This window comes from Erpetoichthys calabaricus, chromosome 3 (genome assembly GCF_900747795.2).
Source record: "Erpetoichthys calabaricus chromosome 3, fErpCal1.3, whole genome shotgun sequence".
Classification (NCBI taxonomy): Eukaryota; Metazoa; Chordata; class Cladistia; order Polypteriformes; family Polypteridae; genus Erpetoichthys; species Erpetoichthys calabaricus.
The window spans coordinates 99,729,587-99,755,132 of NC_041396.2; the positions used below are offsets into that span (position 1 = coordinate 99,729,587).

General features: G+C 36.8%; 1 protein-coding gene across 1 annotated transcript in view; it reads right to left on the reverse strand.

Annotated features, from left to right (window-relative positions):
• The window catches only part of trdn (triadin), a 456,738-nt gene that overhangs the window by 136,317 nt on the left and 294,875 nt on the right, over nucleotides 1–25,546 (reverse strand). The window contains exons 35-37 of the mRNA XM_051924220.1: nucleotides 10,615–10,650; nucleotides 8,510–8,542; nucleotides 5,500–5,520 (exon numbers count right to left, since the gene is read on the reverse strand). Of these exons, the coding sequence (XP_051780180.1) occupies nucleotides 5,500–5,520; nucleotides 8,510–8,542; nucleotides 10,615–10,650 (90 nt within the window). The remainder of the gene's footprint in view (nucleotides 1–5,499; nucleotides 5,521–8,509; nucleotides 8,543–10,614; nucleotides 10,651–25,546) is intronic.

A 25,546-nucleotide genomic window follows, 5' to 3' on the forward strand; every position in this document is an offset into this window, starting at 1 on the left:
TTGGGGTCTATGGGGCATCAATGTAAATGTTGAAATTAATGTATACCATGATCGTGAAGTGTTAACTATTATTTAAACCTTGTGAGGTTAGTCTCAAAGAAATGGGCAGTGCAAGAGTAACTGAATTAAACTGAACATACAGTTTCTGATCAGTTTCTGCTGTTGTGAGAAAAATTAAGCTTCGTAACAAAGAAAAAAATCAAGAAGAACTATAATGTAACTTCAACTTTAGAATGTTTTTCCTGAGGGTAAAACATTTCATGTCTTAGCACAATGCTATAAAGGGCACCATCGTTTTTGAAGCATTTTGTTTATTGTCGCCATAGTGTTGCTATGCTTAACTGACTGGGGTTTCACAGTGTGTGATATCACAGACATAACAAGATGAACATTGGTGCCATGTACTTCCTAGTATCTGAGATTGCAAATTGTTCTCAAAGAGTCTAGAATGTGACTTACTGTATGTTTACAACACCTACTGTTAAACTAACCCATATTGAAAAAGGCTCAACAATGTCTCTACCTTTACAGTTGTCAGGGATTTTAGGCTGCCCTCCCAGATACTAAAGAATTTCACTAAATCAAGGCTCTGCAACGAGTGGTGTGGTGAGCAGAACACATTACTGGGTGGGCACTCTACAATTTCCAGGTCATCTATACCAGGGGTCCCCAACCACCGGTCCGCGACCCACTACCGGGCCGCAGCCGTCTGACAGCCGGGCCGCGAGAGAACTGCCGGCAACGGAGACTCACTCAGACTTTTCAGAACACTTGGCGGGCGGGGCTTTGCAGCGGTGCAGAGAGAGAGAGACCGAGGTGAGAGAGTATTACAACAAAGTATTTTTATGGTCCCGACAGTTTCCCCATATGACACGAGTTTATAGAAATTGCGTTACTACGAAGTACATTCAGCAGATGCTTTCATTACAACGAAGTGACCTTGAAATGCCTGAATGAATCATCCACAGAGCAGTTAGATCTGTGGTCGCAGCTCAGATGTGCACGTTTGCACAACGATCCCCAAACAGAAACGTTGTAAAAAAATTCTTTCTTCAAACTTTCCTCGCACTGTTTTTTTTTTGCTGTTTTTGTTTTCTCTGCGGTGGGTTGGCACCCTGCCCGGGTTTGGTTCCTGCCTTGTGCCCTGTGTTGGCTGGGATTGGCTCCAGCAGACCCCCGTGACTCTGTGTTCGGATTCAGCGGGTTGCAAAATGGATGGATGGATGTTTTTGTTTTCTGTGGTTTTCAGTGATACCTTTTGCTTATTGCTTGTCAACATTTGAAAAACATCCATTGGAATTTAACTCATTGTCACCCTCCTATAGAAACGGCAGACACAAAAAAAACGATAACAGTGTTAATGTTTGTGATGTGCAATCTGTTGGAATGGCAAATGCAAAGCATATGTCTTTGTTATATGCAAAAAAAGAAGAAAAATCTCAGGTTGCAAACGTATGCGAACTGCTTAATAACTTAATAATAAAAGAAATGTTACGTAAATTGTGTATAAAATTGTCACACCCCGACTGGTCCGTGGAAAAATTTGCATCTAATAAAGTGGTCCTTGCTGTCAAAAAGGTTGGGGACCACTGATCTATACCATGCGATGTTGGACCATAGCAAAAAAAATAAATTATCAGAGATATCAGCCATCCCAACAATTGGCCACTTTTCCATGCTGCATTCAGGGAAATGCTACTGCTGCCTGAAGATCAGTTCAGAGAAACTGAGGAGGAGGAGCTTCTTTCTACAGACCATCCACATCCTAAATGAGGACAATGCCTAGAGCTAAGATACTGTATATGCTGCCTTTAGCTAATTTAAATAGTTCATAGGTTATTTATTATACAATATATTTTTGAAACATTAATCAAATGTTGCCATTGTCCATATTGATATTTACTAAATAATTAAAGTGTCAAGTATATAATATTTATTGTCTTGTTATATTCCTATAATGCAGCACGGCAGCGCAGTGTTAGTGCTGCTCGCTCACAGTAAGGAGAGCTCCCTCACAGTAAGGAGACCTGGGTTCGCTTCCTGGGTCCTCCCTGTGTGGAGTATGCATGTTCTCCCTGTGTCTGCGTGGGTTTCCTCCGGGTGCTCTGGTTTCCTCCCACCATCCAAAGACACGCAGGATAGGTGCATTGGTGATCCTAAAATTGTTCCTAGTGTGTGGGTGTGTGTGTGTGTCCTGTGGTGGGCTGACGCCCTGCCCAGGATTTGTTCCTGCCTTGCGCCCCTGTGCTGGCTGAGATTGGCTCCAGCAGACCCCCGTGATCCTGTAGTTAGGATATAGCGGGTTGGATGATGACTGACTGACTATTCCTATAATGCACAGTCAACTAAGCATTTTGCTACATGTTGTACTGTGTATAACTGTATGTGACAAAGTATGATTTGATTTAAGTTTGTTTTGAGCTATGACTATGTTTTTAGATTTTTGTTTTGGGACCAGTTTATTTATCTTCATATTTTATCAAACTTTGAGTATGTTACAATGACATTTCAACTCTTAAACCTAACCAAAAACAAAGCTGCCTTGCTCTTTTTGCTGGTAGAACACAACCGCTAACAAAATAACTACAAAATCATGGTGCCCACAGGAAGACACAAAAACATTTTATTACCTTCAGAATAAGATTAAATGTGAAAACAAATGGAAGAATTGTATTCAGGGGCTTAAAAGGCCCTGGTGATTGAGAAAGACTTCAAAATAATTTTTTAGAAACATAAAAATAAAACTTTTAAATAAAGGCTAATCATAAAACTTTGAAGGTAAAATACAGTCAAAGACACAATGGATAGGGAATGAAGTCAGAATGCTTTGTCTACTATTATTTTGTATATAGTTTTTAAATTTCTGTTATTAAATATTTCAAAATGTCAAGAGATATATTCTCTATATAATGTGGCAAAATTACTATTTTAGGATTTATCAAAATGAGCATAAACAAATAATAATTAACATAAAGTATGGGACAATAGGAATTCTTATGTTTTTAACAAAGAGTACAGTTCATTTCTGTTTTATCTGTAAGGTATGCAGTACAGCAGTGAGTTCAACTGGTGAACTTCCTGTTATAAAAGCACTGTTTAACATTAGGCTACAGGTGACAGAAATAATTGTAAGTGTAAGAAAGCTGCGTCCTTCTATAAATCAGTAATTTTCTGTTTAGTTGACTTGTATTTATTTCCTAATTGAAAGAACAGCAAAGCAATTTAATTGAAATGAAGTTTTCAAGGCTAAACACATGAATACCTTCTGGCTGAATGCCTGCTACAGTAAAACAGTGAATGCTCTTCTTTTCTGTGTTACAGATCTTCATAATAAAGCAAATATTCAAACTGGTGAACTGTAATTTAGAGCCAAAGAATCTTTGTCCATTAAATGAGATAAGAACAATCTATTCAAAAACTAAAATATATCATTATAATCTGTAAAATAAAAAAGTATATTATTGTTATATTAGTAGAATTTGTTTTAACAATTGTGAATAATATATTAGGTACAGCCAAAACATTTTAAGATTGGCTGCTATGTGCTACTACTGTAGTTGTAAGTTACTATCATATGCATGTTACATATTCTGGTCTCACACTTTACAATAGTGCCAAGTGTTTGGTTGTTTACTTGCGCACAGACATTGTTTAGTAAGATTGACAAAAAGGTGTACATAGTGCAGTGGCTAACTGAAAAATGTTCACTTTTGAGCAACCTGCTAAAACAAAATGTTCACCAGCCTAAATCAACAATAGAAATGCGATAGATGTTATAGTGCATGCATGGTTATCAAGCACAAAGCAGTAGTGTTATTATTATTATTTGTTTACATCATAAATAATACATCATATAATAATATATAATTACATCACAGATGAATCTCTTCATTGGTAGTTTTAAGAATAGGTTCCATTAAACATTTTAGTATATAACTTAGCCATTTCAAACTTTTAACTCAATGCATGGTCGGCCTAAATGTGCAGCCTGTAAACATCACTGCTTTTTGCAATAAGTTAAAGTAGAACATCATTTAATGTTACAGCTTCTTGTAAAATTGCATTTTACATTGATCATCAACAAAAAACAGGAGTCAGGAGTGGCAGAGAAGTATGTAAGAGTTGTACAGGATATGTACGAGGGAAGTGTGACAGTGGTGAGGTCTGCGGTAGGAGTGACGGATGCATTCACCGTGGAGGTGGGATTACATCAGGGATCGGCTCTGAGCCCTTTCTTATTTGCAATGGTGATGGACAGTTTGACAGACGAGATTAGACAGGAGTCCCCATGGACTATGATGTTTGCTGATGACATTGTGATCTGTAGTGAGAGTAGGGAGCAGGTTGAGGAGACCCTGGATAGGTGGAGATATGCTCTAGAGAGGAGAGGAATGAAGGTTAGTAGGAACAAGACAGAATATATGTGTGTAAATGAGAGGGAGGTCAGTGGAATGATGATGAGGATGCAGATGGTAGAGTTGGTGAGGGTGGATGAGTTTAAATACTTGGGATCAACAGTAAAGAATAATGGGGATTGTGGAAGAGAGTTGAAAAAGAGAGTGCAGGCAGGGTGGAATGGGTGAAGAGTGTCAGGAGTGATTTGTGACAGACAGGTATCAGCAAGAGTGAAAGGGAAGATCTACAGGTGAGACCAGCTATGGTATATGGGTTGGAGAGGGTGGCACTAATCAAAAAACAGGAGACAGAGCTGGAAGTGGCAGAGTAGATTGCGTTGGTTTGGACATGTGTAGAGAAGTGATGCTGAGTATATTGGGAGAAGGATAGAGCTGCCAAGCAAGAGGAAATGAGGAAGGCTTAAGAGAAGGTTTATGGAAGTGGTGAGAGAGGACATGCAGGTGATGGGTGTCACAGAACAAGATGCAGAGGACAGGAAGATATGGAAAAAGAAGATCCGCTGTGGCAACCCCTAACAGGAGCAGCCTGAAGAAGAAGAAGATTGATCACCAACAAAAGTCAAAGTCAATCACTTGGAAAAGAAGGAATTGATTCTACGATAGGAATGTTTTACTCATGGCCAGTTGTATGTAAATGTTCAAGACTAAGAAACTCCAGTGAACTACAATAACAATATTTATTCCCCTGGTTAAAAAAAAAAATACAAATACTGTATACAGAAAAGTACTTAGCTAGTTACATAGTATACTTCTGATACATCCAAATAATTGATGGCACTATAACAGAGGATAGAACTGCAAGTATTATAATAAAATACAAAAAGAAAAAACATTAGAATCCAATCAGTTAATAATTTTATGTAATGTACTTTGATTTTTAAAAGAACAATGATATCTTGATAAAAGAGCAATTGATTGCATTTTAAATATGAAAGTTGTGGGTAATATGCAACCTTTTGGGACAGAAGACTGTACTGGGTGGTACAAGGAGTATGTAGCACAAAGAAACTATTTCAAGAACAGACAAAAAACAATCCTATTACTCAATAATACAAGTTTAGTTTTAATTAATATAATTTCTTACCTGGGGTTGTCACCTTTTTAGCTTTAACAGAATAAAAAAAGGCAGTGTTAGAAACTAACAGTCAAAAAATATCAGTCTTCAATATAAAATTATTCTAATACAGTAAACACAAACTGTGAACTGTTCATTCATTTTTATAGTATGTTAGATAAAATTGATTTTTTTTTTTTACTTCTGGTTACACTATTTATATTACCTGTGTAGAACTGGTAAGCAGATATTTTGATCAGTGGCTTTTAACACTGATACTGGGTTTTATTTTGTGTTTTGCAACACTTGATTTCCAAATTAGCACACTGTCTGGTCTTTGTTTAATTACACATCTGTGCGTGTGATTATATTCGGCACATACTAATTAATTGTGCATGATTTTCTTTACTGACCCTTGCCGAGAATTGTTTATTGCTGTAGATGAACCAGTGGTTTACAGTTGTTGTTTTATTACCAGTAATTGTTTTGATTTTATTTAGCAAAAATGGGATGATATAAAAACTTTACACTTGCTTAGATTTAATTTTTTGCACTCTTCCGCCACATCTCAGAGTGCATGTTAGGCTAATTGGTGACTTTACCTTGGACCTTTGTAAGTGAGTAAAGGTTACATGCTTGTGTGTGTGTGTGTGTGTGTCAGTGTACTCCACAAAGGACATGATAATATAATCAAGGTTTATGATTTTTGAACAGATAAAGTGAATTAATAAAAGGATAGATAGATATATTACTGTCAATAGCTAATACTTGAGTTTACTGATTGCCCCCAAAATTCTACATCACTTTCTTCAGTCTAACGGGGTATGGCACATTCTTTAGTTGTCATTCACAGCTATTTCCATCCATGTTCTTTTAAACGCCCTGTTGGTGGCAAACGCTTAACGTTTAGAACAGACCATACTTTGATACTATTTGTCACACTACTCTTCTTAATAGATTCTCTTCGATTGGCATTACCCACACACCACTAGATTGGTTTAGATCCTATCTCTCAAACCATACTCAGTTTGTTCAGTTGCTCTGCTCCCCAGGTTTGAAACTCATTACCATCTGAGCTTAGAAATACTGAATCATTCTCACTTTTCAAATCTAAACTTAAAACTAATTTGTTTAAGACTGCTTTTTCTCTTTGACTACAATTGCTCTGTCTCATCTATTGTTCGGTGTCCTTGTGTGTTTAGAAAGGCGCATATTAATAAATAAAATGTAAATGTATTACCAATCTTTTAAACCATCATTTTCCATTTTTCTCTCCATATACCCAAATAACCTCAATATGTTTCTGTTTATCACAAGATTTACAACCTCCAAAGCCACACTTTCAATCAATTCTGTATCTGTCATCTCCTCGCTCATAAAAAAATTATACATCCCTCTGATCTTCCACATTTTCAAAGTAATCTTTAAAGAAACACAGTTTGTTCTTTCTATCATGATTAACTCTGTGAATGTCCAACTGAAACCTGCTCAGAATACATCCTAAATTTGTTTATTGAGATGTACAAATGCATACAGTTTTTTCAAAGTTAGATCATTTTCCTCAAAACAAAGATTGCAGCTGTTTTTACAATGGGTATGAAACCAAACTGCATTATATTCATTCTTCCAGTCCTTAATGTTTTATAGCAATTTATCATTCATCCTTATTGCCTGTTCTAGTTTAAATTGTTTCAAGTAATCTCACTTTTCCAGTCCTTTACAGTAGGTCTACTGGTTGAACAACTATGAAATCTTAAAGGAAAATGCCACCCACAAATGATATTTTTATATGCTACTCACCTCATGCAGTTTGTAGTGATGGCCAAGTGAAAATTTTAATCTCATGTTTTCATGCAGAACAATGATAACAAAGTTTGTGATAGGGGTCTATGATGACCAACGCTGGACAACAGCAATCAATATCAAAAACATGCATGAATAAATTTTGCAATACTCATGATGTTAAATATTCAACATATCAATGCATAAAGCTGTATGCTCACAACATCTCAAACACTTTTATTTTTACAAAAATATTTATAAGTGGAAAACAATCTCATGAACAAAAATTGAACATGCTCAGATGAGAACAAGCATTTGAATTTTCTTTCTTTTATTATTGTACATTTCATACTCAACAAGTGCATTAGGTCTGGTAAAATCATAAATCTGAGGTACTCTTAAGGCCATAGACAACTCAGGGTTATCACTTAGTACTTTTAGCTGTAGGCCTTGCACAGTCTGTAATTTTGATTTTTGTAGAATTTAAGCTGTTTTAGACATACAGAACATTTCTGTCGATACCCTTCTTTATAGAGTAATAGTGACCTTATTCTAACCAATGACGCAGCAGTATAATTATCTTTTTTATAATTGACTGAAAAAATGCACCTTGTTTGCCATGTAAGCATTCACTGTAAATGGATTGCTTTATTAGTATTTATGAATTCTGAGCACATTTGTGTGCTTTCATCTAAGAACCCATTTTCTAAACCTGCTTATTAAGTACATGGTCAGAATGGTCAGAATGAGGCAGAAGCCAGGAATAAGCTACCAATGGGATGATATTCAGCAACAATACTCATCCACAGACACATCCCCCTTACTCTTACGGGTTAATTTCTCATCTCAACTCATTCACAGATTGACTCAATCTAATTCATGGTTGCTGGGAGGTCAGTGAGCATTAACCTGACCTACATGTCCTTGGAAGGTAGAAGGAAAACCAACATACCTAAGGTAAATGTCACAAAGACAACATCTAGGTGGGAGATTCAGACCCAGGGTGCTGGATTCACAAGGCAGTGGCACTTCACACTGTACCACTATGCTACCGAGAGATTAATTTGTATTTGCTAATTTATTTAAGTACAGAATTTTTCAACAGTGAGATGAAAATTAGTAGCTAATTGCATCTGTCAAAATGAGGGATGAGAATATGGCATTGACTTAGTGAAATTCCATCTGGAAAAATTAATTACTATCAATAACTCACTCAACTCACTCAAAAATGAAATACAGTATTGCTATTTTACTCTACCTTCAGTGATTACTTTTGGTTTTTCTTCTGGAACTGAAACAACAATGTAATGCATTATTTTTACAATATAAAACAAACAGTTTTTGTTAAGTGTGAAAGTCAGTTCCTTTTTTTTACTTGTTGTGATATTTTTTAAAATATAACATACTTCTTACAAAAGCAACAAAACAAAATCAGCAATAAATAAGAAATTTAAATGGAATTCAGATTGGTCTTAAGTTCATCTGGATAACGTGTTATAACTAATCTTAACGAAGACTTAAACCTCTCTTCAATACGCCTGCTTCTCCCATTTTTTTATTAGCCACAGTAATATTTTTGCATATATTTTGAAATGTGACAGTGCACACTTACCAACATTTTACATGACAAATCCCCTCATTCATCCATCTATTTACCATACCTGCTATGTGTACATTTTAATACCTGTGAAACTGAGAGTTTTGCAGGCTTAAGTCACAAATGGGTGGCCCAGACACAACAGGTGCAAACCCTGTTTTCATGCTCCTGTGCTAATGCTGATATTTATCTGCCAAACAGTAGCTTCTGCTACTTCTTCTATAGTTTCAAAGGGGGCTTACGGTTGTTGGCATGTATGAATAACACCAGAAAATTGCCAGGTTAAACATGCAAAATTGTAAAAAGGCAGCATGGAAAACATACAGACGTTGATGCTAATGAACCAATCATGAGAGAAGTTTGTGATGACGCATAAAAGTCTGCGTCTAGCATAATTGCTTCAGGGAACTTTACTTACTGTTATTTTAAGATTAGATATTAAAGCATCTATATTGATCAGATTCTAAAATAAGGAAGCTACTCTTCATCCAAGGCAAACAGAATGTATAGCCTGGTTAACAATAGACAGAGCCATGCCTTCCTCTTCACAGCTGTTGATTTTTCAAGAGTGTGATGAGCTCAGGTTGTAGTACATCAGAAGTTAAGTGAGGGAGCGCAGACAGTGCTCCTCACATGATAAGAGAACTTCATAGAACTTTCTGGAATAGTAATTGAAATGGTATTTTGAGAATCATATTGCTCCTACTGCAGTGGGCTGGCGCCCTGCCCAGGGTTTGTGTACTGCCTTACACCCTGTGTTGGCTGGGATTGGCTCCAGCAGACCCCCGTGACCCTGTAGTTAGGATATAGCAGGCTGGATGATGGATGGATGGGTATTGCTTCTACTCTCAGCTTTTTCAGTTTCAACTCAATAATATCGTTTATATCTGAAATAAGTCTTTGCAAGTTGGCTACTTTCCAGTTTGTGCAATAAATAAGCAAAAGAAATGCAGAACTTAAATCATTCCTTCTTGCCAACTTATTTTTCTTTATATAAAAAAGTGACCTTTGTGCCCCTGGAACTGTTGTGTGTGGTGCACAGGTCAGAATCCCTTCCCATGTACAGTACCTGAAAGCAAATTGGCTTAACTGCCATAGCAGATTGTCCTGACATTTTAATAAGTAAATTCTTTGTAAATTCTGATAAAAATTAAACTTGAAATTTCCTTGAGTTCTATGTATATCTACTTTATAGTATATATTATTACCTTTTCTAAATAAAAATCAGTCAGTTAATATACTGTACAATATATAATTCCCTCATCCTCAGCAGTGAAATCATACCTGAAAACAGGCCCAATGAAACATTTTTTGCATGCCACAAAAATAATCAACATTACCCTTTTACAATATAATAATAATAATAATAATAATCATCATTATCATCTTCATCATCATAATAAAATCAGAAGCTCTAAGAACCGTTATATGCATAGTGCATTTTTATGCATTTAAGTATATTATTTTTGTTTTCAGACTGCAAATCCTAAATGTATGGTATGCAAATAATTTGAAAATAACTGCATATTATTTCATTAAAAATCTTATTATAATTTAGCTTATAATTGATGATGAGTGAGGGCAAGATTAATTCCCCATCTTCTGTAGGCAATTTGAAATAGTTGTTTCTCAATGTGGCACAAATAAACTAAGTTAATTACTTGCCTATATATAGCAACCAATCCAACATAAATCCTGAATGCAAATTGTGACCTCCTTTTATTTAATTAACCATTACTTGGATAATGACATGAACCACTGCCTACCTTTAATTGCTTCTGAACGAGGTATGTGCAGCCTAGCTGTAGGGAAAAAAAAATCACATCAGCATCTGAAGAAATATAAGAAAACACTTGTCTTGGAAAAAGATTATTCTTAATAAATGAATCCAGACCTGAAACTTGTAAAATAACAAAATCATTGTTTAATGTTATATATTTTAAGTATATTTTTTTAATGTCTTAAATCTCAGACATTACTTCTTTTGGCCTTATCAGAAACAGAATGAAGGAGATGAAATCAACAGATTTAAAATATATAAACTGTAGTAGCTTTCCACAATTAACTATCCCAATGTAACTTTAAAATGAAAAGGGTGCAAGGAGCATAACTGTACAAGTGGTATGGAATCAATGGTAAGGAGTTCATCAGGTAAACCAATTACTGTTTTCTATTATTTAAAAACGAAGCTATGTATTGTTTATAGGTTTTCATAAACATGTTGTGGAGGTGGATAGCTTTAGTAGTCAGTAAATAAAGATTAGTCAGCATTTCCATTTCTCTTTAATTATTACCTTGCCGTTATATATCTACTTTTGAGGTACTACTACTACTTAAAATGTATCCACCAGACCTCAGTTCCTATTTTAAGCCTCAATTAAGATATCCAAGTGATAAAACACATTAGTTGCTTTGGAGTTTGCTTGTGACAGGAGATGGCAGTGTACACAATAGAATAAAAAAAATCTTTCTGAAAAAATTGCTGACACGAGAAAGCAAAAAATTACAAGATTAAATGAGTGAGTAAAATAAGCATATTCTGGATTCAGCAATTTTACTTAAAGAATTTGTCACTTTTGCAATTTTTGCATGTTTTTGGAGGGGTTTGGTAATAGGATGAATAACCTATTAGCATAAAGCACCACATTAGCAATCATTAGCTGCCCAATACTTTCTTTAGAGGCAAGAATTTTCTCTTTCATTGTTATATGGGAGAAGAAACTGAATACTTTTTCAGCAGTAGATGGCAGCATTATACATAAAGATAATAAGGGCAAAAAGTTTGTGAGCATTTTCTTTAAGGACTGAAAAAACAAGTCAAAATACGTCTTTCTTACTTAAAATATAACCAGTCTAGCGATAAATGACTTATTACTCCTGTGCAGTCTTTGGTAATCTAATCATTTTTATTATGATAGCACTAAAATGTAAAATGTACACAACTCCTTATTGGTTTATTTATGGATCCAACCCACCATTCATTTTCTGGAACATATTTGAGTCATCTCATTGGCATGTTGATTGTATAGACATGTTATTGTGAAATAATCGTGAGGGATCATCAAATCCATTACATACAAATCTAAGTATCCTGTGCATACCTGGCAAAAATATAAATCTCAGCTCCATATATAGTTATATTGATAGAACTTTTATTTGTCCCCAGAGGAAATCTGGCTTTTTGCAGAAGCTGAATTCATTAATCAATCATATTATTATATTATGACAAACAACAGCCCCCCCCCCCCCCCACACTCAAATCTGCACCTGAGTGACTGAAAAGAAAGAAGAAATCTGACTTGGTAGTTACAGCCTCAATGAAATATTACGCAGGCATATTGCTGTTGGTATAAAGAAGCTCCTGAAGTTGACACACTCCTGCTGAATGATTTGTTGGTTGAGTCTTCAGTGTTAGTGTGTCAGAGAGAGGATGTGCAGCGTGATTTATAATGGCCATCAGGTTTGTTTTCATTCTCTTCTTCTCTACTACCTCTAGGGGGTCCAGACAGTGTCCCATAACTGAGCCTGCCTTCTCATTCAGCTAGTTGATTTGGTGGGCTTCTATTGAAATAATGTTACTCTTGTAGCTCACCACATCATAGTAAAGCACACTAGCCATCACAGAGTTGCATAATATGTAGGGTATTTCAAGGATGTCAATACACACACATTAAAGGAACATAATCTCCTAAGATAAAAGAGTCTACTGTAGCCTTTCTTATATAGTTCCTCTGTGATATTGTTGCCTGATTTCCATTAAATGTGGCACATATGATGACAGTGACACATGAAATCAATGATTACAAACACAAAATTCTGAGACTAGTTTTTAAACTTTTGTTGCAAAAATGTCAATAGACAGAAAATAGCCAAATAGTTGAGGGATCTGCATCAGTCTGTCGTGGTGAAAAAGGAGCTGAGCCATAAGGCAAAGCTCTCAATTTACCAGTCAATCTACGCTCCTACCCTCACCTGTGGTCATGAGTTATGGGTAGTGACCGAAAGAACGAGATCGCGAATACAAGCGGCTGAAATGAGTTTCCTCCGCAGGGTGTCTGGGCTTTCCCTTAAAGATAGGGTGAGAAGCTCAGTCATCCGGGAGGGGCTCAGAGTAGAGCCGCTGCTCCTCCGCATCGAGAGGAGTCAGATGAGGTGGCTAGGGCATCTGATCAGGATGCCTCTTGGACACCTCCCTGGTGAGGTGTTCTGGGCACGTCTAACCGGGAGGAGGCCCCGGGGAAGACCCAGGACACGCTAGAGGGACTATGTCTCCCGGCTGGCCTGGGAACGCTTTGGGATTCTCCCAGAAGAGCTAGAAGAAGTGGCCGGGGAGAGGGAAGTCTGGGCATCTCTGCTCAAGCTGCTGCCCCCGCGACCCGATCTTGGATAAGCGGAAGAGGATGGATGGATGGATGGATGGATAGCCAAATAGTATACTTGAGTACATCATGGAATTAAGTAAAGGACGGGAATCTTATTCCCTGCCTTTTTAAGGTTTCTGATTAGCTGAGCCATTAGTATGGCAGGGTGTAATGCAAAAATATTTCTACAATGTGCCATATGTGTTAGACTAGATTTAAGTTGGGGGACTAATTAAGATCTGCTGTCATATGCTACAGCTTCCCCAAACCTTGACACCAGGGACTGTTGATGTATGCCTTTCACTGTAAAATTCTTTTCTACTGGCCTTCTGTGGACCCATCACTCTGTCCCAGTCTGTAAAAAGGCTTATTACTAAAAACAAATCAGCACCACTATGCTACCTCACTTACTCTTCCTCAACCAGTGTCAGAGAGAATTACTGCACTGAAATCACAAGGTATAAGTTAATGATCATGATTACAGATCACAAAGCAAGAACCCTGCAAATTTGTTTTTCACTAATGTTAAGAGTTACAAAATGCTCCTTTCCCACTCTGACAGACTAAAGGAATTAAACATCTTTAGACCTAAGCAGAGAAGTCTACTTGGGGACCTTATTCAGGTTTATAGAACTCTCCAAGACATTGATAAAACTGAGCCACAAGACTTATTTCAATTAAATAGCCAATCCCATACATCATGTGCATTTAAGATGCACCAGGAAGCTCTTGAAACAAACACTTGAAATGCCATTTGAAACAGAAACTTTCACAACTTTTAAAATACATCTGATTGAGATATTGGGGCAGAATAGTTAGCTGAGTGAGCTTAAAACAACATACATGCCAATCTTTATATGTCTCTGTCATCTTCCAGATGTCCTGAATCAAGTCAATGAATGTGTCCCTTAATTTACTCATTGCTGCTGCACTCTTTACACCGTGGAGGTGTTCAATCTAATTTATGTGCAGCATGTCAGATAGCCATGCCACCCTTCTGCATTCACATAATCAAGTCTTTCACATTTTAAATGCTGGTGAAGCAGTGCAACAAGAAAACTTAATACGAGAAGTAACATTAGCTTTAAATTATTATGAATGACCCATTAATACCTAATGCATACTTAATTTGTTTTGTACAGTATATGTTTTAAATGGTGTTACTGTATAACTGAGCCGAGGTTCCCCCAGGGAGTCATTTTTATGTCTCCTTTTTTCATTCTTGATTCTTTTATGTTGATTATGTGCATCATTCTTTATTATTGATTTTGTCTATGTATATAATCTGCCTTTGTTATGGTCCATGTGATTTTTGGATGGTCCACCAAGAAGCGAGGACACCTACCAATCATTGCCAGGAACTGCCTTCTGCCCTATAAAACCAGAGGGTCTTCCACAGTTCCTGGTGGTTCATTGTGAACGTATATAGCGATTTGGTGAGTGATACCTGTGTTTTGTAGTACTTTGCTGTTTTAATCATATTTTTGACCATTTTGCTCTGTTTTTTGATTTTGCCATTGGAGTGTGATTTGGGATTTGTAAACATTGGAGTGCCCATGCTGGCAGCTCATTTTTGCCATGTATGCTCTATAGAGTTTCATATACTTACAGAGCATTTTTGTGATAATAAATATTTTATTTTATTAAGATCCTACGTGGACCTTTTTGTATCTAGATGGGGTTTTTGATGAGATTTACCCCTATAATGGGCATTTTTGGAAGTGTTCTCCAGTGCTTTGTGACTCTCAACAAATGGTAATTAACTGTAGTTTAAGAACATTTAAGTGATTACATTGATGAAAAGGTGAAATAACACATTGGTGACAAAAGCATAGCAGTACATAAAACCAGATTAAAACAAATTTGAATGAAATGGTGTAGCTTGCTTTCTTGGCATATCCCTACAAATATTCTAAAAAATGTGTAGTAAACAGTGTATTAGAAAAGTATGCCACAATATTAATTAACAAAAGAAGGTCTTTTCTTCCAAGGGTTCATGTCTCTAAACAGAAAATGAACACATACAGTACGTGCCATTTTATTCGAGTTTGCACACCTCATCTATGTAACCAGCCTGCATGTCTAAATGCTGAATCCATATCCTGTTTTCCAATTCTTTATAGCAATGGGTATTATTTTAAACCTTATCAGTAGAGAACATAAGACAGGACATAATGTCCTGTTTTTCTCAGTTCTTGTACACTAAGGTACAAAACTGATAGTTTCTACACAGTACAATATAAAGAATTTGTATTTAACTTTAACAGCAGTAAACAAAAAGAATAATCCTAAAAATCAAAGGTGTTGATTATTCCACAAATAGAAGACTTTAACGGCAATTCAAATTTTCTTATCCACTTTAACACTGCATACAGGTGTAAACAGATAATAAAGTGAGTAATAAGTAGAATAAACTTTAAAAAATGTGGCAACATTCTTTTGGACTGTTAAGACTGCATCAGTATTTTGCCCCTACCTTTGTTTTGGTAGGTGTCTTTTCTTTTCCCTTGGTAGCATACTTTATTAAATAACCTGCACACCTCTTGAGCTTGCAGGGTGGGGACATCAAGTTAAATTAGGTCTCCCGTGTGCTGTCATCATGATGACCACAGTTATCCGAGTGGAACAAGGTTAGAGTAAAACTCCCACTTTTCACAATTCTTCACTATGGCATAAGCTATGGTTTGTTGCTGTACTTTTAGCCCTTTTTTTCGGTGTTCCTTCCTAAAGAATCTTAGGTTTGTTTTTGTGCTTGTCTAAAATAAGACTTTTTCTTTTCAGTTCTCAATACTCATCTCTTTTCAATTAGCATTACCCTATGGTTTTGAGTTCTTTTGTATTACATACTTGATAGCATGGCAATTCTTTTTTGAAGTCTATTTTTCAGTTAGATTTTTGATTAAGTTATGAGTTATTTTCAATTGTATTTTGTTTTAATTTATAAGGCACTTCTTTTCTGTTTAATAAATATTTTCTTTAATAATAAATACATTTCTTAACAGGTCATTTTCTTTATGTATGTGCAGCAGTGTTAGACCTTCCTGTTGAGGAAAATCACAACACTAGTCAACTATGATATAAAGAAAGCTGAATTTACATGCTCACTCTACCTTTGCTGGTCTTCAAAGATTGTGACTGTATCTGTTTATGAACCATATGAAAACAATTTTAGAGTTATGGGGGACCCAGAAAATATTCTGGCAGCATAGACTGTAGATAAACATCAATCCTGAGCAGACGCCCTCTTGTACATGCAGACAAAAAAAAAAAAGCCAATCAGCTTAACGCTAATGTAGGAGTGTAGGAGGGAAAACCTGGTACATACAAGTAGAACATGCAAACATTATACAGACAGTAATTGAGCTGGGATTTCAACACCAGTCACCTTAAGATGCGAGACAACAGTGCTAACCATAGTTCTAGCATAAACAATGGGAAAGGAGCCATATAAAAATGTATTATTATTATTAGTATTATTATTATTATTATTATAAAACATGACATTCTATATCAGTCTGAATGAATACAGATTTGAGTGGGGTAAGGCTGTATTCTGGCAGCATCAGAGCATGGGATTTGAGCCAAGGATGCTGCATAACGTCAAAAATAACTAAAAATTAAATTACATGTAAATCTTAAAAATGAATGTATAAACATTAAATACATTGTAAAAATATAATTATTACTATATTTACTTTCACTGCCACTTAATTCATGTTTAATATATCTATATATTAATAAAAGGCAAAGCCCTCACTGACTCACTCACTCACTCAACTCACTGACTGACTGACTCACTCATCACTAATTCTCCAACTTCCCGTGTAGGTGGAAGGCTGAAATTTGGCAGGCTCATTCCTTACACCTCACTTACAAAAGTTAGGCAGGTTTCATTTCGAAATTCTACGTGTAATGGTCATAACTGGAACCTCTTTTTTGTCCATATACTGTAATAGACTGCAGCTTGATGGCCCTGGGAGGCGGAGTTGCGTATTGCGTCATCACGCCTCCCACGTAATCACGTGAACTGACTGTGAACGCAGTACGTAGAAAACAAGGAAGAGCCCCAAAGAGCGCTGAAGAAAACATTCATTACACAATTGAGAAGGCAGCGAAACAATAAGAAGTGAGCGAGTGACGCATACAAGCATATTCATAAGTGCAGCTACTGCGGAAACAAAGCACGGTGTAAACCGTAAGTTTAAATTAAGTTTATAGAAACGCTCCCGCTGCCGTTTGCAATACCATATTCGCGACATACAAGTTTAATGAGAAGACACGAGGTATAAACGAGACTTTGGATCACTTTGTAACAGAGTTAAAATTGCTGTAGCGAGAAACTTTTAAGTGCCGGGTCTTAGCTAACATTAAATAAAGCCGTGGACATCGCAACATCACACAAGAGAGCGGACAACGTGATATACAAAGAGAACTATAACAATCATAATAAACGAACAATAAAACAGCAGAGAACATGTGGATTAAATAAAAAGGCTGCTTCTTTGGCGAAGCAAGGAAAAAGGATGACCTTATTTGGTGTTCGTTTATAAAACTGCGGAGAAGCTGTGTAAAGGCTGCTTCACAAAAAAACAGCAGAGCGCCTTATATGAGCAGGCAGTCAGCTAAAGAAGGGAATCAATAAATAATTATAATCTTAATAAACGAACAAAAAATAGCGGAGAATCCGCGGATTACATAAAGAAAATGGGTACCTGAACAGAAAAGTGAATCTCAAATAGCTACACAATAACTATAACAATCGTAATAAACAAACAATAAAACAATACAGAACTGCTAAGCAAGGAGAAAGGACGGCCTTATATGGCGTTCGTTTATAAAACAGCGGAGAGGCTGTGTAAAGGCAGCTTCACAAAAAAACAGATCCTTAACAAATTGTTATTGGTATATTTTCCCTCAATTTAAAAAGGTTTTCTTTTCTTCTTAATAAAAATTTAAAAGCAGTACTTCGCCGCTGCGAAGCGAGGGGATTTGCCTATATATATATATATATATATATATATATATATATATATATGTAGATATGTATATATATATATATATATATACAGTAATCCCTCCTCCATCGCGGGGGTTGCGTTCCAGAGCCACCCGCGAAATAGGAAAATCCGCGAAGTAGAAACCATATGTTTATATGGTTATTTTTAGAATGTCATGCTTGGGTCACAGATTTGCGCAGAAACACAGGAGGTTGTAGAGAGACAGGAACGTTATTCAAACACTGCAAACAAACATTTGTCTCTTTTTCAAAAGTTTAAACTGTGCTCCATGACAAGACAGAGATGACAGTTCTGTCTCACAATTAAAAGAATGCAAACATATCTTCCTTTTCAAAGGAGTGCAAAGCAAGCAGTCAAAAAAAAAATCAATACGGCTTTTTGGCTTTTAAGTATGCGAAGCACCGCCGGTACAAAGCTGTTGAAGGCGGCAGCTCACACCCCCTCTGTCAGGAGCAGGAAGAGAGAGAGAGAGAGAGAGAGAGAGAGAGAGAGATAGCGAGAGACAGATAAAAAAAATCAATACGTGCCCTTTGAGCTTTTAAGTATGCGAAGCTCCGTGCAGCATGTCCTTTCAGGAAGCAGCTGCACACAGCCCCCCTGCTCACACCCCCCTACATCAGCGCAAGTGAGAGAGAGAGAGAGAGAGAGAGAAAGTAAGCTGGATAGCTTCTCAGCCATCTGCCAATAGCGTCCCTTGTATGAAATCAACTGGGCAAACCAACTGAGGAAGCAGGTACCAGAAATTAAAAGACCTATTGTCCGCAGAAACCCGCGAAGCAGCGAAAAATCCGCGATATATATTTAAATATGCTTACATATAAAATCCGCGATGGAGTGAAGCCGCGAAAGGCGAAGCGCGATATAGCGAGGGATCACTGTATATATATATATATATATATATATATATATATATATATGTGAATGTATGTATGTATATATGTATGTCTATATACAGTATATATATATATTTATATATATATATATGTAGATATGTATATATATATATATGTATATATATATCTAGATATGTATATATATATGTGTGTATATATATATATGTAGATATGTATATATATATGTACATATGTAAATATGTATATGTATATATATGTGTCTATATGTGTATATATATATATATATATATATATATATATATATATATATATATATATATATATATATATATATATATATTGTGGTGCCCGGCGGACGCCCATGCCCGGCCGGGACGCCTAGGAGGAGTGGAGGAGGGCCTCTGCCTCCTCCAGGACACGAGGGGGCGTCCTCCCTGGTGGCTTTGGGGACCACGGGTACGGAGCTTGGAAGCTCAACCCTGTAGGAGCCCGTGGTCACCGCCAGGGGGTGCCCCAATGCCTTGGGAGTGTTGGTCCTCAGTACTTCCGCCACACTGGGAAGTACTGGGGGGAAGAGACTTGAGGGCACCCGGTGGACTTCCGGCTTCACCATGGGAGCTTCCGCCACACAGGGGTGTGGCTACGGAAGCCCTGAGGATGCACCTGGAGCCCATCCGGGGCACATAAAAGGGGCCGCCTCCCTCCAGTCAGAAGCGAGAGTCGGGAGGAAGAAGACGAAGCGTGTTGGAGAGGAGTGGAGGTGGACCAAAAGACATTGAAGGCATTGTGTTGTGGCCAGGACTTGAAAGGGGTGATTGGTGCTTTGTGCATTGTGGTGCTTTGTGCATTGGGTTTGTGCACTTTATAATGTATAATAAATGTGTGGTGGACTTTAATACGATGTCTGTCTGTCTGTGTCCGGGCAGCTTATCACAATATATATATATGTGTGTATGTATGTATGTATGTGTGTATATATATATGTATGTGTATGTATGTATGTGTATATGTATATATGTATATATGTATATATATGTATATGTAGATATGTGTATATGTAGATATGTATATATATATGTTTATATGTATATGTATATATATGTTTACATAACCTCTTTAACACACTACTTCTCCGCTGTGAAGCGCGGGTATTTTGCTAGTATATAATATATGTTATGGCCAAAACCCGAAATCAGCCAAAGCGGGAAGTGTCCAGCCAAATCGGGAAATGGCCAATGTCGCTGTAAATTGACCAGCCAACGTCCAATCTTTTCCTTGATTTCGGGATTTGGCCAGCCAGTTTGCGAAATAGCATGGGGCGATCGGCCAAAGTCGGAAGAAAAAAGGCATGAGCAGCGATTTGTTGCACACTTAGTAGTGCAATTGCATCAAGTGTAGCCTTGGCGGGTCTTGTTCAGAAAGCGGACGCCACTTGGTTGTTTCACAATAATTAAGATTATGTATATAAGTAGGTTTCAAATTTCTTTCATCATTTTAGCCCTAAAATAGTGACTTAACATCAGGGACCTATTTTATTGACCTTAAGGTTAGTGTTTGGGAAAGGGGAAGGCCGTCTCGAGTGGCATCCGCTTTCTGAACAAGACCCGCCTTGAGCAGTTTCTTGTGCAGAATGGAAAACTCACTTCTGAATCTGCATCTGAAATTTTTAAGCATCTTTGCACCTTGAGCGGACAGTTTTACATCAGCACATCGAATTTTAGCCAGGAAGTTCTCATCACTTCACGAAATGGCTGGCCAAAGTACCATATACACTGGTCATTTCTAGTAATTCGGACTTTGGCCACACCTCTCGGCCAAAATGCGAAATGGCCGGCCAATTCGGGAACTGGCCGAACTTCTGGTTTTGGCTGTAACATATATATATACTGCATATGTTACATTTATAAATGTCCTCAGCTGAACTAAAATCAAAAAGATTCATCCTTTTACACAGTCATGTCTACAGGTACATCTTAGCAAGTAATAACGTCTGTGTCTGCAAAAACTAGTATGACACATGCAATAGAAATTTAAAGGATGATCAGCAAAATACAAAGGAAGATGCAGGATATTAATAGTGCATAGATATATTTAACACCACAGGAAATAAGACCTGTGGTGGGTTGGCGCTCTGCCCAGAGTTTGTTTCCTGCCTTGCGCCCTGTGTTGGCTGGGATTGGCTCCAGCGGACCCCTGTGACCCTGTAGTTAGGATATAGCGGGTTGGAAAATGGATGGATGGATGGAAATAAGACACTTACTGAACAAAAATGCTTAGCAAAATAAAAAAAAAAAGAAGCCTACTAACAGAGTTCATTTTAGACCTGATTCACAGACCACATTAAGGCATATGCATATTTCATGTGTTTTTTTATGTGTTGACATGAGTAAATACGTGTATAGATTTATGCATTTTATGAACTAATTCCGCATGTATCTGCATTTAAATAAAGGTCTCTAAAAATCATTATGTGTACACTTGAGCTGTGTGATGTGTATTGGTGTTGGCCAATTTTAATATCAATCATGTAGACTGCAATCCAAAAGGAGTGTTGATGACAAAGACCAATTCCATACATCCCTCCATAGCATTTGCGTGGAACGGGAAAGATGGTTTCTAGGGAATGGAGGAGTGGGCTTCCTATATTAAATGCTTTCATTTGCAAAAAATACCCGAATGCTAGAATGGTGCATTTTTGTGCATCTTCATAGGGTAAATTATGTAGCATGTCATATTTTTGAAAATACAATGAACACCATGGTGATACAAATGGGGCCACAAATATTGAATTTCCTGGTGTGCTCTGAATTACTTGCATTATATGCCCGTAGAAATACTACAAGAAACTGCATAAGTGTTAACATGTCCTTAAGCGTACTTTAAGGCTAATGCAATATAAGGATAACTCTTACAAAATATTTCATAGATACCTGAGTAATAAGCAGGCCTCCTTAAATGACACTTGTGACCAAATAACAAATCATTAAATAAATGCACAGTATTAAACAACAGACTTCTGTGCATGAAAAACACATTTTACAGTTTTAAATAACAAACATCTGTTCATGAATAAACATTTTATTCTGTAAGGAATACATAAAGGTAAATAAACAAATGCAGGAAAATGAAGACTGCATTGAAGGTGTGTTGATGGGTAGCCTTGAGTGCTCTGGGAATTGATCCCTTGCTTTCATTTCCCAAAATTTCCTCTGTAAAACGGTTACATTATGTGACTAAAAATGAAAATGCCTTTAGAAAATAAGCCTATGGAGTAACACTTGATTAAGCTGATTTCAGTTTTAGTTACAGATGTCAGCAAACACACATATTGTCCATTAGCAGCAACAGAAACTAATTTTAGTAAGATGAGCTAATTGTCTTTTAAGATTTATTTATTTCTGTAAAAAGGTTTGAATGCTTAACATTTAGTTCATTTGAAGTTGTGTTTGAGTAGCATTAGTTACTGACAGATAGCCTGTTCTATGACCCATATTTTAGCTTGGCCTGGCAACTGCGGTTTCTAGGGGACTGGTGTGTGAGGCAGATTTTATAATGTTCACTAGCCATTTGAATTATGCCATAAGACAAACAGAATGTTCTTGAACCTCCAGGTGGTCATGAAAATCATTACATAATCGATATCTTGGACAAGTTTACCTAAAGTGTTCGGTAAAAGTATGGGAAATAATAGATGAGCTTGGGATCGGGTCTTTGATATGACATCTATAACCATGGCTTAATCGAAGAATAATATTACACTAAGCTCTCAGATAAGCCTAATATCATGCTTCCGGCCGCATGTCTTAAGCACCATCATTTGGATATCACCTGAGGCTGCTTTATTGCCATCACATCTTGATGTTTCCCTGGCAATGACTTAAAACTCATTCACTTGATTTTTATTTCTTTTAGTTACGTTCATGCTTAGGATGTTTGCAGTGAACGTTCGATATCGAATTTTCACAACTCTTTCTGTCAAAAGTATATAGTATTCATTGAAAAGTGTTTTGCACTGTTTTATTTGTGCATATATATGAAAGTGTGTACAATACAATAAGTGTTGAAAATTTCATACTCCCTAAAATGTATCACTTAAACCAGATTAATACACTTTTATATTAGCCTTCAATATATACTATGAAAAACTAGAAAATGTGTATGTTTCTGATTGTTGGTCAAACATAGTTAAAATGCTTTAATAAAATAAAGACATCTTCAAAGAGACAACATAGAATCACAGTTGGAGATCATTTGCTGTATGCAAAACATCAAACACCATTCAGCAGCAGTTATAGATTAATTAGACTGAGATATTTGCAGTATCCAAAGAAATTATTTCAAACTTATGCTTTGAGGAGCAGCCAGAAGGTTTTGATTATCATAATGAGAAGTTAAAAAATGCAGACCTAACTTCTAAAACATTTGTATTCTTTTGTCTTTAATACAATCTTCTCTGATCAAATTAATGAAATCATTTTATATGAATATGGCTAGTTTGAACAATATGGAAAATGCAATCTTTGAAAGACATTAAAATTAATTACTTTAACAGCAGTCATACTCAAACATTTCTAAAGTTTTCATTAACCAAACCTGTCTAATTTAGCTCAAGGTGGTGACAACAGAATCTATCCTGGCAACACTGGTGCCACCGCTGATACAAAGAAGACAGCAGCAGAGGCACCAGCTCAGCCCTTCACAATGACACTCAATTTTCTTGGGATAATTACAATTGACTGAAAACTTTATCATGGATTGTGGCACTGTATTGCACTGTGCTTCATTGCAATTAAATGTAAAATTTATTGTATATAAAAACAACATTTTCAAGTAAGTGTAGAGTCCTAAACAATAATTATGCACCAGTGAGCTCAGGGTAAAATGCTGTTGAAGCTCAGGCTACAAGAAGTAGTTTTTATAACTAACAATTGTCATGAAAAGTGGAACTGCATTATGTCTTACTCCAATCCTATTCCAATCTGCTGATCTCATTAGATATATAGTACAAATGGCTGGAGCAAAAAAAGGGCACAATACCACTGCTTTTTCGTGAACATTTCTGCATGTTTCTACAATCCCTGTGCTTCAGAGATACAGAAGGCAGTTCTTAATGTTCATCTAATGGCCCTTACCTAATCAAAGTCAAAACATAAACTGAAATGATTAATATAAAAACTAAATGAGGTAAGTCACCAGTCATAAAAACTAAAAATAAAAAGGGTCAACACTTAATAAAATTAAAATAAAAAGGAACTGACAGGTGAAAAAAATACAGAAATGATAAACTAAAATAACATGGCTTGAACTCACCCAAAATGTCTAAAAATGGCTGTCAAGATATCATTCTCATAATATCTAGAAATCTAGTTTAGGAATGTGGCTTTGCACATTGACTTTAGGTTTTGTTTTACCCTTTTGACCTGGTTATAACAAATAATTACACTGTGGATTGCTAAGTCTACTGTATGACTCATTAAATGATTTTTCCAGTGATTTTCACTCTTCTACATAATATTTGCAGGTTGTTGGTTGTTATTTGGCAGGCGCCCAAGAGGCATCCTGGATGTTGTACGGGAGGAATGGATAGGACATGAGACAACATCTCTCGGGCAGAGTTTTGCAGAGCAGGTAGTTTCGTTACAAGATAGAATTTCTAGACTTTCTTCTGTTGCTGTGGAGCATCAACAACGCAAGCAAGAAACACAGCAGCGTCTTTACGATAGACGCAGTCAGCTTCGCGAATTCAAACCCGCCAATCGTGTTCTGGTACTGGTACCGTCTGACCCGCACAAATTCCTTGCTAAATGGCAGGGCCCCGCAATTATCGAGGAGCGTATGGGACTGGTAAATTACAAGGTTAGAATACCAGGCCGGCGAAAACCATTCCAAATTTTACACATTAATCTCTTGAAGAAGTGGCACGACCGACAAGAGGTTTACACTTCCTTGGCTGCTGTTTCTCAGACTGATGTTGTCATTGGTAACGATTTAACTGACTCACAGAAGACAGAATTATTAACCTTGATTGAACAGAACACTGATGTTTTTTCAGACTTGCCAGGCGTCACTAATTTAGCAGAACATAAAATCACTACTGAGCCCGGTGTCCGGGTACAGATGCGGCCGTTTCGAATCCCGGAAGCACGAAGAAATAATGTGCGTGAAGAAGTCAAGAAGATGCTTGAGCTAGGTGTAATTCGAGAAAGTAAAAGTGACTGGTGTAGTCTGGTCGTGTTAGTTCCCAAGCAAGATGGTTTGGTTCGCTTCTGTATCGATTTTAGACGCTTGAATAAGGTTTCTAAATTTGATGCTTACCCAATGCCCCAAGTAGACGAGCTGTTGGAAAAACTGAGTCAGGCGACCTATATCTCCATGCTAGACCTCACAAAGGGTTATTGGCAGGTGCCTCTAGAGGCTGACAGTTGTGAGAAAACAGCATTTGCGACTCCTGATGGACTTTATGAA